Raw genomic sequence first — 14,344 nt, forward strand, 5'->3', positions numbered from 1 at the left:
AAAAATGTTTTTCTGTGTTTCTTTTTTACCTACTGTACACAGCACTATAGTATAATTCAGCACGTCATGGGATTATAATTTAAAAAATTGGTGAAACAAGCATTACTTAAACTGGATACTGATGCTTAACAGCTTAAGTATAATATTTTGTGGGCAGTGGTGGAAAAAGACGCTGATATGAAGTACATGTGCAGGTATAGCTATATTTCAGGGCAAGCAATATTGTTTCAATTAACTTTCAAAATGATGAAAAACATTCTCCATGACTACTATAGTCTACATCAGGGTCTTCAATGTTTTTCAGGCCAAGGATCCCTTAGCTGAGAGAAAGATTAAGCAGGGACCCCCACTACATATTGTATATCATTGTGCTGCATATTACACTTTTTCATAGATAGCTTCATAGACTTGTTTTACAGCACTATTAGTATCAGTGTTGTGTTTTTGTTTGTTTGTTTAAACATCATCTTTTCTATTAATATGTTGGGATTCATGTACTTGGTCTGCTCTTTTTCCCCCTACACCAAATATCTTTGCTGAAAGTAGCCGATCTACAAGCAAGGTGTTGCGTCGCAACACCTTGTGAGCTTGTAGATTGACTATTCTTCGAATGTTCCCCGCAGAAATAGAGATGCTATCGAGTGGTTAATGTAAAAAAAAAAAAGAGTTCTTATCACACAAACATTTGGCAGAGTAGTAACTCTGAGAACCCCCTAGGGGTCCCAGACCTCATGTTGAAGACCCACGGTCTACCACCACTAAACTATTATGAAAAACAAGCAAAATGTATTTAAGGGAGATTTATTACCAATGGCACAGTGTAAATCAACATGTGATATACAAGGTTTTTCCATTTGCTAATGTTAGTAAAATTTGTCATCAATGAGTTTCCTTGAGTGACCTCAACATCAAGGTGTAACAAGACATATAAGAAAATAAGCACAGCATTTGAAATGTGTTTTTGAAGTTACATTATGCTACAGTATGCTGTATTTTGTACTGTAGTACTGTAAATGATGGGAAAACAAAGCACTAAAAACTAACAAGCACCATAACTGGAGGGTACTATATGTTCCTTAAACCAGAAAAGGTCAAATAACCAAATATAGACATGAACATGATTTTGCTTTGGCAAAAGTAAACCAGTTAAAAACGTACCCAAATTAAATCATCAACATGTAACATAATGTACCAAAAATATTTTACACTATGCATGATGAGGCCATCACTGGAAAAATAACTGGCTCTTAATTGTCTTGGTACATACAAATGAAAATATCCATACAAAATTCTCAAAGCATTTGTTAATAACTATACCATTTTGTCCCATTATTTTTCAGCCTGCTTCCTTCCCTCCAGAGAATGCCATAGAACATGAAGGTCATTTGTGCTAGCAATCAACATACAAACACCGAATGGTAATGATCATGATCATACGAAGCCATCAGACACCATGTCATCATATATGGAGACACATCTGAACATACAGCTAACATTATTATATCTTGAGAGAGGTCATAGTTAAGCTTAGTGTAACATCAAAGAACATTCTGTTCACAGTTGAAATCTCCCTAGTTGCTGGGGCAACACAAGCGCTCTAGAAGTGCAAGTGCAATTACATGAGGAGTTTCACGAAAGTGCTGTCATTAACAAGCAATTGGCTATGATACATAACATTTACAACTTTTACAGAAACAATATGAAATCAACCATCAAAATACAAAATAAGTAATGTACAAATACAAATGTGATTGTAATTTCCTTGACTTGATTTGAGATCTTGCAAATTGGACACATTGCATGATAATAGTTGTGACATTTGACCGTTGCAGAGAAATAACAGGTTTCATAACATATATAACAGATTAGGACACCCAGTACAGTAAACTGGTTATCTGTGGCAGGAAAAATATATTTTTATAAAAGATAAAGTAAAAAAGCAGCATACATTTTCTAATATAACTCAGAGCAAATATTCAATACGGGGACTTTGGTTGCCAAAATGTATTGCTGAGGCTTTTGTATGTACAGCATCTACAGAACATGTGTCTGTTCACACAAGTTATACAGTAGCAACATTATTTTGACAGCCTAGATATGGGAGCCATACATTTAGACACGGTGCATGTGCCACCTTCCACCATCAAAGGTAGAAACAGCAAATATACCATAAGCTGCCAGCTGGAAACTTCAATTTGCCCCAAAATAATAATATACATGATTTATATTGCACACAGCCGCTATCGTTCCTCTCTTGCTCAGATGATCTATGCATAATTACTTGATTTACATTACATTTTCTGATGTTTAACAGTGCTATGAAGACTGTTTTATATTTTTTGCTGCACAAAGGTTTCAAGTTTTATGATAATCCGTGCGGTACATTCCATGACTCTCATCGCCACCTCAGATGTGTATCTGTCATTTGGGATTTGTGGAAACGGAAGAAGATCAGGATAACGAGTTCTTAGGCTGTCCACACCATATCCCTCCAGGATTTGAACGTCATTGCTAAGTCCTGCTAACTGTGAGTTGTACTCCTCCACTTTCTGTGCCAGAGCAGTGGGTTTCACGTCTTTATCCGACTTTCCTCTGACTGCATAGTCAGCAGCTATCAGTGCCAGCTTTGTGGCCAGGTAGCATTTGAAACATACCCACTCATTGGCATTCTTATGGAGGTCATTTCGAGCAGCGGAAAAGTTGGCCCTTGCTTGCCTCAACCATCTGCGGGCTTCAACAGGATTTCCGACAGACTTAAAAGTTGGGGGCACGAAGAAACGGTTAGAATGTGAAGAACCGGCATAACTAGTGTATTGCTCCCGGAATTGCTGCCTGTCCGATTTATGACTTGTTGCCTCCTGGTTCCATGATGTGTAGAACCTCTGAAAGGAGGACTTCTCTGACTGGAATCGTGTGGAAGATGACGAGAAGGGTCTCCTGGAGGCTCTCTCTGTGTTTTGTTGATCTGTCAGCGTCTGCTTCTCCAACCTGTTGATTTCGGTCTGTAAGTGCTTAAAGACCTCGGTGGCAATGTCCAGATTATCTGCATTTTTGTCAGGATGCCATTTGAGATACAACCGGCGAATTATCTTCTTTCTCTCTGTCTCAGAAAGCTTCCAAGCTTGCTCAACTACTAAGGTCACTTCTTTCAGAATCTCAGGCAATTTGTGAAGTTTGAGCTTTTTCGGTGATTGTTTCTGGGTAGAGGGTCTCTGATTTTCCTTGCCCGCAGAAAAAAGAGGAGGCACCATTCGTGGTCCAGTGGAACGACAATCTGGACTCGTTGGAGTTGATGGGGAACCGCTATCTCGCACGTTACTGCTTTCATCCTGTCTGGAGAATTTGTACAAATCAAGAGAACTGACTACTTTATATTCACTGTAACCAATATCAATCTGAAAGCATTTCCCAAGGCAGCTTGGGTTGTCTTCCTCTTGCTTGTCAACTTCTTGAACAATGATGGCATACGTGTAGGTAGGCTGGTACGACCCGTAGATATCTCCACCTTCAGAGTCTACAAGGTAACCCACATATTCGCCTGGGTAAAATACATTCATGGGATCCATGAGGAGGAAGTGGTGTATCTCTGCGGGTATAGGGGTGCCAGGAAGTGGAAGCTCAAGTTTTGAGGGTTCTGATGAGTCATACTTTACACCCAGGTTGTCCAGTTTCTCTGTGATTCTGTAAATGTCATTGCAGCCTAACATAGCGATGAGATAGGAAGTGTCAGATATCAAATTGTCTGTAGCCGACTTCAATGTCATAGCCAACGCCAAGAGAAAGTTAATATCTTTGCTGTCTGAGTGTTGGATATAGAGATGAATCACAGCTGTCCCATACCTCTTCAGGAAAGCCAGTGTTTCACTGCGGCTGTGTGGGATAGGACTGCATCCTTTGACTCTTAACGTTGTCTGGAGTTTCTCAAAACAAGAGACTTTCAGGCCCTCACAAAGTGCTTTGCAGAGTCGAATGGCTTTCTCCTCATTTACAAGAAATGCATTGTCATTCTCATGTTTCATTATTCTGATCAGTCCAGTGATGAATTGCTCTGAAGACAACAGTAGCTGAAGTCGACCTTGAAGTGAGCACAGAGCTCCAAACTGGCACATTTTGGGAGAGTCTTCATCTAGTTGCTCTTCCAGGATGTTACTCAGGAGTCTTGGTCTTAGCTTCTGTGGAAGTAGCATGATCAGCCTTGTATGTAAAGCATGATCTTTGCCCAGATAGCATTGGCTCATGTCCACAAGCATTTGAACGCCAACATTGCCCTGAATCCTGCTCTTGTAGTGTGGGGCATCATCAAACACTAGGCTGTTAGATTTGGCTAATCTACCATCATGGCTTGGCAGATAAAAGATTACATCTCTGAGGCTTTCGAGATCTTTACGGATTTCCACTGGGTCATTCTGGAGACTTTTGAAAAGCCCGGAGACAGCCCTCTTCACAGTTCTCATTTCATTTGGATCAAGCTGCTTGCCCTCTGAATTTCGGTGAATGCGACACAGCACTTCAACATACTGTTTTGTTGATACAACATCTTCTGTGCCCAGGAGTTTAAACAGTTGATGAAATATGCCAAGCTCCAGTGGCAATTTGTACAAGTAGGGCTTGAAGTCAGATTCATTGTCCAAGTTAATGACAACTTCTTCCGGTTTCAGTAGTTTCCAGCCATCTTCAACCATGACGAAGGTCACCCCACGGAGCTGGTAGCGAAACTCTCTTTTATCTGCATTGAGGAATTCATAGGTGGACCTTAAAACTTTGTTCCTTGTTTTCACCATATCATCGTCTGGGGTAGATATGTTGCAGATGTTCTTGCAGTTATTTATGACTTTCTCCAGGGGTGGCTCCATGTTGACATTTAACATGGTCAGCACTTGGTCAAGCTGCTCCTGCCCAGTGAGTGTACTTCCCTCCTGATCTTTTAAACTTGATGGTGTACCGTTTTCTGGTAGAATAGGACAAGATGTCCAAAGTAAGTGGATTATATCCGTTTGCTTGAATTTTGGATTGACCTGAGAGCCACTAAAACGAATCAGTGGAAGTGTGCCACTCATTTCTTGGTACTGTGAATGAAGGCGGATGAGTTCTGTGGGAGCTCGCTCAGGACACAAGAATGGTATCATTGAGAGCTCTTTGAGGAAAGCACCAACAAACAGATCAGTCCTCTCATTGAATATGTGATTCAGGAGAACATCGACAATGGTTTGTGCCTTTTCTTTGGTCCAGCTCTCGGTTTGGGCTTTAATGCTGACCTCTTTTGCGTACTGGAGAACTTGCTGCTGTGAGACTACATACTTGAGTCCAATGTTTCTTAGAAATGTGATCCAGGAGGTTATGAATGCAGTTCCATTTTTGGGTTTTGACACTTGCTCTATTTTCTTGAAGAAATCTTTGGGTATGAATGATTTTGCAGGCAGCATAACTTCAAACACTTTCACCGTCTCATCATAGAACAACTTGGCTGACTTGAGCCTGTTTGTGTAGTCATAGATGAACGACAGTCCTTCCAGCTTTTCATACAGCTGGTCCTTTATCTCACATGAGTCCTCCATTGACACAAGTCTTTCCTTCAAATAGACAATGTGCTCAATTTTTGCATCATATGAGAGACTTTCAAACTTTGGCAGGAGATGTTTATGGTAGACTTCCATATCATCAATTGCAGTGCATCCAAGGAAACTGTACAGTTCTTTGACTTGTGGATTGTCAGCAAGAAATGCAAAAGATGTTGTGTGTGCCCATTTGTCCATATCAGCAGTAGGAATGCAATTTTCAAGAACATAGCATGAACCGTAGTTTGCAATGCTGATGTACTTGCCACTCACTGTTTTGAAGCATGGGATCAGTTTGAGACTCTGTGCATCCTCTTGTGTGAGATTAACCAGGTTGCAATTAAAATACAACAGAAGAGCCTCTATGTCTTTGTCGGTCAAGCTTGCTGCTTTGAATGCTGATGTCTGAATCATGTACTCCAATGCTTTCAAGATGCTGGATGGATTATCAATGTTTGCTGTGTGCTGTGCCAGAAAAGACATGATTGGAGTGTCTTTGCCAGAGATTTTGTTCACTGCAAGTTGAATGCAGCCTCCTTTCATAAGGCAGTGATAGACTTTGTCATTTTGCCCCTGTGGAAAGATGGCAATATTAATCAAACTCAGGGGCAACAGTACATCATGCTCAGGCACAACCAGCTTTTCTCTTGCCATGAATTTGTTGCCAGGCAGTAAAGCCCAGTCCTTCAGAATGTCAAGCACTGTGTCAAAACTGGGTTTAACTTCTTCCTGGTCTTCTTTGACAGCGATGTTCTCGCCAATGAAGTTCCACACACTTTTCAGCCAGGATTCACTTGCATAGCCATCTCTCCACTTTACAGGGATGCGTGTTCTGTACTCTCGAGGAAGAAATGAACTCAGTAATTCACCAAAGCTGTTGATATCAAAGGTCTTTGCAACGCCAGCTTTCATCAGGAGGTCGCTGTACCTGAGATACAATGTGTTCATGAACATTTCCTTCCTTGGCGTGATCAGCTCATGGTGTGTTGTCAGGAACTTTGGTCTTTTGGAGTCAAATACCTGAAGCATGTTGTCCATTGTTATCAACAGAGGCAACCCCTCTATTTTGATGTCATCCCCTTCTATATCCTTGAAGCAGTAGTCGACTAGAAGCTTCAAGCTGTGAAAAAGTTTGTAGTTTGATTGCTGCAGTCGACAGGGGAGTTTCCCAACTTGGCAAGATGTGTCTGGAGATGAAAATGTGAACAGAAAGTTGCGAACATCTTCAGATGTCACATAACTCACTGGAATTCCTGCATCTTCCAAGCAGAAGTAAAGACTTGCTGTGTCATCGCAAAAATGGACCAAGTTAAAGCCAATGTCTAAGAGCAAGGACTTCAGCCTGTAAACATTATCTGCAACAGATTTCCTTGAAGTGATGTTGTACTCTGTGTTTTTCAGGTGCTGAAGCTCATCCTGCAGTAGATTGTCAAAAAAGGCTCTGCCTCTGTGTGCAGTGGAAGTGTTCACCCACGAGATGTAAATAACAGAGTGCATGTCGGAATTATCAATTTGCGGTGCCCTGACGACAGGAAGTAAACGCTTGAGGTCAGCATGAATGCAGCTGTACACAGCTTTAACCAGGCAGTACCAATCTGGTTGTATATCAACCCTGTTGACTGGGAAAAAGTACAGGAATTTCCGTAAAGTGTCTTTAACCACATGAATTGAGGTTCCCTGTAACACAGTCATGGTGGGATCAGGACCTGGGAAGTATCGACGTTTCAGTTGAATCATCAGTTCCACATAGGCAGGAGCTATCAGTGATGTCATCAAGTTATTGTTCCAATCACTTCTTACCCCTACTCCATTGTCATCTCTCCACAGGTTTCTCCTTGCAGAATCTAGAGCAAAATGCCCATTGACGTGAAATGGCAGGCCAGTCTCCAATGAAAGGGGTAGGAAGCAGAAAGCTCTGTGAGGTTTCTTGTAGTTGTGGCTTACACATGCAGCTACCCCTCCACGTGGAAAGAGAGTTATGTCTTCATTTTTGTGGGCTGAAATCACACTTTTGGAAACACTTTCAACATTGGGGAAGCCAGATCGGTTGCAGATCATCCAAGTTGTTAAATTACCATCTTTGTCTTCTATATCCATTGTGTAGGTTATCTGCTGAACTGGGATAGCAGTGAGCTGTTTCTTTTTGATGACACTATCGATGACAGACGCATGGAACTGCTTGCGTTTTAGTCGATCACCATCTGTAATTTTAGCAGTCACGGAATATAGCACCTTCAGCTCTCCTGTTGCATTCTCAATTTGACAGATTGATATTTTCTCCATGTGGTTGAGGAACATGAGAAGCTCTGCACCATCCGTTTTCAATTTATCTAGAAGGTTTTGTACCATTCTGTCTGATGCAGGAACAGAACTGATCTCAGATGTTCTTGCCATCTCTTTAGAGCGTATGGGGAATCTGAACATTGTGCTGCGTTCTAGCTTGAAATGAGCCCCCAAATAAAGATCTAGAACATCTGAAAATTGAGATCTGAAGTCAGAGTCCAAATCCCTGAACATCCTTCCAGGACTCACAGATGTTGCCCCAGGTGCGTACTGTGCATGAGGATCAAAGATGCAGAGGATGTCATTGTTTGAGATGAAGGAGGGGCAGTCAGTGATGTGATAGACAGAGTTGAATCCTATGCCATATTGCCCAGTTTTGCCAGGATTGGCTTCCTTTGTTCCTCTTCCTAGATTCTGTATTCCTCTGACATCATCATCTGTGAAAGGCTGGTTGTTGTATACACAGAGTGAGGGGCCTTGCATTGGAATCCATTTATCATCAAATATTCTGTCTGTGGCGTGCGTTCTTGGATCAAAAACAAAGTATATTTCAGTGGCTTTGGCATCATCTGCATTTTGAAGCAGCTCTTTTAGCATTTCCTTCTCTGATGGATATGCATTAAGAATACTTTTAATCCTGCTTGTGAGCTTCTCTTTCTGTCCGAACTCACTCCCAAGTGTAGTGAAGCAGATGTTGGAGGCATATCTCTCCAAGGCTTTGTGCCGTTTGGGAACAGCTCCTAACTTAATAGCAACCTCTCTCGGAATATCAGAGTGACAGTATTTCACAGTGGTGTCTCTGACTTTAACCCAGGGACAGTCATTGTAGCACAATGCCTTTGATGGCAGCAATATCATATGGGAGTCAGGTAGGAGAATCACTCCATAATTTGCTTGGCAGTATTCTTGTTTTTTGTCCCGGATCAAGCTCCATATTCCTTCACTAATGATTCTTCGGGACAGCTGAAAATTTTCCTCAGTGAGTGCTCTTCGCCCACATTCTTGCTTAATTATTTCAAGAATGGCTGAAAAATTCTCAATTGTGAAGTTTGCTTGGACACCAACATTTTCAAACAGCTCACGGCAACTGTTTCTGTACTTGTTAGGGAGCTGGTAAAGGTATGGAGCAGCGTCAAAGTTCAGGTGGAATGCAACTTTGGAGGGATTGACGTATGTGTTCTCCACCAGAATGGAGCTGAAGTTTTTCAACTCCTCCATGATTTGATCTTTTGCACTATCTTGCTGTAGCATCTCCTCGTGTAGATATTTATAGCAGGCATTGGTTATGTTCTCCTGGTACAGAGTGACACCATCAAATGATTTAGACAGTTCCTTGAGTTGACCGATGACTAGTCCAACGATGGGCTTTCTTATCAATCCTAGGAAGTCTTTCACAGCCAAAGAGATAGGGCCACAACCTTTGAAAGATGGTGAGTTCTCATTCAGGATTGGCTTGATCAGACACACCGTGTCCTGATGTTCAGTTGTGAAGAGTTCTTTGGCAGAGAACATAGCAGTAGGGGAGAAGTTATTCCCATGCCATGGTAGGGAAAACCCTGCAGGTTTTGTAAGGAATGGAAGGAACTTGATGTCCTGTAGCTTCTCTAAGAGCTCGGCTGCTACTGTCTCTCTAATTTTCAGTTTCTCGTCAATGAGACTGAGCAGAATGCTGCTACGAGCGCAAGCAGCTATGTGATCGTTTTCATTCAGATCAATCACAGACTCGGTACGTTCAATCAGATCTTCCCATGAGAGGTCATCCTTTACCATTCCCAGTTGCAGTAGCTTCACCAAACACACAGGGTTTAGGTAGTCTTTTGGGGTTCCTTTAGGAAATCTTCCATCATCATCATTGTAAAGCTTAGCCACTCTTCCCTCAGGATGGATCAGCCTGGAAGGCAAAACCAAGTTCTCTTCAAGGCCAGAACATGGGATGCACGGAGTCACTCTTAGAATCGATGCAAATTCGTCCAATTTGTCATTTAGGACATATTGCATCAAGGGGTCTCGGAGCTCTTTGTCAATGTCCTGGATATGAGGGAAAAAGACATCTGAGAAAAACTGTTTCTCCGTAAGAGTGTTTTCCATTAACTTCCCCTTACATCCAGCATCGTCAAAACCTTCCTTCACAAAATCAGGCAACTCAACGGCACAGAGGTCTTGTGAGCCACTCTTCGTGAGGTATTTTAAGAAAATCTTAAATGCAGCAGGGCCAATGTCTGGTCTGCAAAGCAAAGTGTCATCAAGGAATCTGACGTACTTGATTGATACCCACATTTTCCCATCTGAGAAAACCTTTGCATGCTCATTGTCTCCGCCTTTGGCAATTTCCTGATAGACCCCCTGGCTGATCAGTGTGAAGTCATCATGCACCAGACTTGGGTCGGGCCATGTAGCATAGTAGCTGTAGTCAAGTAGTTCTCCACTCTCAGACATTGAACGTAGCATACCTAGCGCGGACATGTATGACTGGACAATGACATGTCTCATAAACACTGAATTCCAGTGTCCTTTAGTATCTGTCTTCCAGATTTCTTTGCGGTTTGAAGTTACAGCAAAGCAGCCATTGATGTGGATTGGCAGGCCTGTTTTGATCCTGAGTGGTAAATAGCAAAACACCTCTCCAATTGGGGAGGTGTTTGTCTTCACAGTCCATTTACGATTCTCCTCTTCTGTGAGGAGAACGCCCACACCTCCACAAGGCACCAGACCTAATCTTTTTCCACTCTCGCCCAGTGAGAATTTGAGAGCTTCAGTAACGTCCATACAAGAACAAATTAGCCAGTTAGTGACCTCGACTGCTTTTTGGGGCATTTCATCTGTGAGTCTTCTACTTTGAACACCTTTAGCAGCCATCTCAAAGTACTGATTGGGATCTTCCTCTGAGCCTCTGAAGAGAGGAGACTGGAGATCAACAATGCGTTTGAACACATTGTGAAACTCCTCCACCATAATGCGTATGATGCAGCCAGACTTGGGAACATCAGCTGGAACCCTGTTGGTGCTCGCCACCCGTTTCATGACTTTGGCAGCAGATTTCAGGATGCTCAGTGGTCCGTATGAAGCTTTGGTTGACCATACACTTTTGTTTATGGTGACAACATCTTGGGCTGCAGCAGGGTTTTGCTCCTCAGATTTCAGGTATTTCAACACCATGGTTCCAACATGCTGAGTGAACAAAATGAGCCGGTGGCCACATATGCTGAACTCATCGACAAGAGAGTAGATGTCTGTAGTGTTGTAGTACATGCTGCTGATTTCACTCCCTGAAGCTTCCTGCTCTGTTCTGAATGGTAGCCTGAACAGTGTACCGTTGTATTTGTAAGGGGATTCCTGAGCTAGAGGAAGTTGGCAGTTGAAGACATTAATGAATGGTTTGAACTGGTTGGGGAATTTCCTAAGTCGTTTCTGCTGTTTACTCCAATTGATTTTGATCCCTGGGTTGGACCTGTCTCTGATGTGCTTACTGATGTGATTGATGTTTGGATCAAACATGATCATGAACTCTCTGCTCATTATGATAGGGATGTCAGTGACATGATATACTGAGTTGAAGCCTAAGCCAAACTTGCCCACTTTGTCTGCCTCACATCTCTTCATTGAACCTCCTAACCTTGTGATGTTCAGGAAATCAGTGTCGGAGAACACAGAGTTGTTAAAGGACCACAAGGTGGGGCCATGGCAGGCAATCATGCCGGGATCAAGGAGGTTCTCTCGAATGTCAGCATTCTTGCGCATGTCAATCATGAAGCTGCACTCTGTTGCATTGGCATCATCAGCATTCTGGAGAAGTTCTTTGAAGATATCTGATACAGATGGATACTCCTCTAGAATGTTCTTTATTCTCACTGTCAGAGGTTCTCGTTGGCCTGACTGCTCAAAGCCAAGGTTCTCTGGGTTTATCAGTCTCGTGCTGAGGCATGGCACTTTCAGCCACTCTGCAGTTTTCATTGGGATGTCATCATGGATTAATATAATCGGTTCTGATGCATCTTCAAGTAAGTCGTTCAGATCATCCACTTTAATGTCACAGTAGGTACATTCATGAATGGGCTTCATACCTAATTTACTTGGTTCTTTGTAACAGAGGATTGGCACGTGCATGTCAATATCCACTGATATCTGACTGCTGTATAGCCATCTCAGGATGTTTATCAAAAGGAGGAGATCATGTTTGCTTTCCTCTTTTGTCATCTCTTCCGCACATCTTTGCTGGATGGTCTTAATAACCCCAAACACATGGCTTGGCACAACCTCTTCGACAGAGCCGCAAAACTTAAAAAGTTTGTGAAACTTTCGAATGGTCTTTGGTAGGGAGTACAGGTAGGGCTGCAAATCTAAATCAGGGATGGACTTTAGCACAGTGTGGGCAGGTGATGAGAATGCCTTCCCTGTCCACACCCAGTCAAAAGGCAATGACTTCATTGCTTCTCTTGCATCCTCTAGGTGAGCTTGCATGAAGCCATAGATCTCAAAAAGGATCTGTTGAAACTGATACCAATCCTCAGTGCTGAAAGCTTGAGATTTATGCCAGTCATTCACTGCTTTAAGGTGTTGTAATACTTGATCCACTTGTGGCTCCATCGATAATTTCAGGGCCTTCTTCATCCCTGCAGATGTGCGCTCAACAAGTGCTACAGAGGACCCCACAAGCACTGCATGAGATATATCACACATCTCAGATAGTGAGCAGATGTTGACTGTGTCTCCCAACCAAGCAAGGGATTTGGGGTAATTCAAAGGTCTCTCTTTGCAAACTGGCACCCATTTCAGTTTTAACAATGATGTCTGAGTGTCTGCCGACTTCACCAACTTGGTTTGTTTATTAAGTATTTGCAGCAGTGTTTTCGCCTTTTTCACCACAGAATCCCACTCCGGTTCTTTGTTGTTTTGCAGCTCCTCTATCTTCTTTGCCACTTGGATAACATCTTTTTCAGTGAGTTGCACCTCATTTTTCAGTCCCAGTTGTCTGAGTGAATGGAGAATATCAGGGGTTGAGGTAAATGTACTGGTGGGGAACCTGGTCTTCTCCATATAAAACAAATCCTGTAAAATTTCCAGTTCAGGGTCAAAGAGGTCTGTGGCTGTGACAGGCTTTCCCGGGGAGATATGAATGAACTTCAGGGTGGAAAGCCATCCGATTACGGATGAATTTTCATTCTTGAGGAAGGACAGATGTTTGAGGGCCCAGAGCATGATTTTGGTGATCTCGTCCTTTGAATAGAACCCCTTCTCAATATCTTGAATGACAAGCTTCAAACACTCTGTTGTTTTCACTTGTTCTACATTTAGCATCTTGATGAGACGGATTGATGCCTCATCACCGCAGCCCACAACATTGAGAGATAGCTTTACATGCGGAGGATATTTGGCGGTGTGATGTAATGCTCTGGCTCCTCTCAGTGAGGTAAATGTTGGGGTTCCTTTCTCAGAGCAGGGTCCCAGTTTCTCAAAGATGGCGAGCTCCAGCAGAAGACGTCTCTCCTTTTCCGTGATGTCAGACAGCCCTGCTAAAAAGTCTCTGAGTGCAACCTTTTCTTTGACAGAAAAAGACGAGACGGTGCTGGATATGCGCTGCGTCGCCGTTCTATCCATTATCTGCAAGAGCACACTGGGAGAGCATGGATGGATGTAATTCTTGAGAAGAGGGTGCTGCAAAGAAGGGTCCAGCTTTCTCATCGTCACCGCTCCCAGCTTTTTCATGATGTCGAGGAGGTTCTCGGAAATTGGCGCCTCTTCCTCGTGATCGATGAGAACAATGGGGGAGGGGGTTTTGAGGCGCATGAGCTCCACTTTGTCCATGCCGTCCTCAAGCGGCGCACTTGGGATCAAAGGCATGTCTTCGAAGGTGCTTAAATCCTCAGCAAAATGAATGTATAGATGTTTCCAAACCATCTTTAACCATGAGAATGTCAGATGCTCTCTTTGTTCGGAATCCCAGTGGACCGTGAAGTCTCTGGACGGCCATGCGGTCGTGAGGATCTCCTTGATGAGTCGAGCTGAGCGCTCTGGGGTGAGCACTTGTAACTGAGTACAGGGTCTTCCTGTTGAGAAAACAGAGAAGAGAGAGTAATGTATCAACATTCCTTTATAACTTTGTTTATATTACTATTCCTAGTGACAGGTGCGTAGAATTGCAACACACCAAACTTGCACAACAAATGAACGCACGCGCACACACACACACACACACACACACACACACACACACACACACACACACACACACACACACACACACACACACACACACACACACACACACACACACACACACACACACACACACACACACACACACACACACACACACACACACACAGAATGCTGTTAATTTCACACCATAAACATCAATGTACAGCCATGCTGCAGCTTTACGGCTAAAAGAATGACAGCTAGTACACCATGAGAAGACCAAGCTAGTAGACCAATGCAGTTATGAAGGATATTATGGAGCAAAAACACAAACTATTCCTCTCACTTCAAGGAAAATGTTATAGACTTTC

The 14,344-nt window shown here is 42.8% G+C and overlaps 1 protein-coding gene across 1 annotated transcript in view; it reads right to left on the reverse strand.

Moving 5' to 3' along the window:
- Positions 1–817: 817 nt before the first annotated feature.
- The window catches only part of sacs (sacsin molecular chaperone), a 36,153-nt gene continuing 22,626 nt past the window's right edge, over positions 818–14,344 (reverse strand). The window contains exon 12 of the mRNA XM_084065533.1: positions 818–13,882. Coding sequence (XP_083921659.1) covers positions 2,331–13,882 — 11,552 coding nt within the window. The 3' untranslated portion in view covers positions 818–2,330. The remainder of the gene's footprint in view (positions 13,883–14,344) is intronic.

This window comes from Gymnoscopelus microlampas, assembly GCF_963454915.1.
Source record: "Gymnoscopelus microlampas genome assembly, chromosome: 8".
Lineage (NCBI taxonomy): Eukaryota > Metazoa > Chordata > Actinopteri > Myctophiformes > Myctophidae > Gymnoscopelus > Gymnoscopelus microlampas.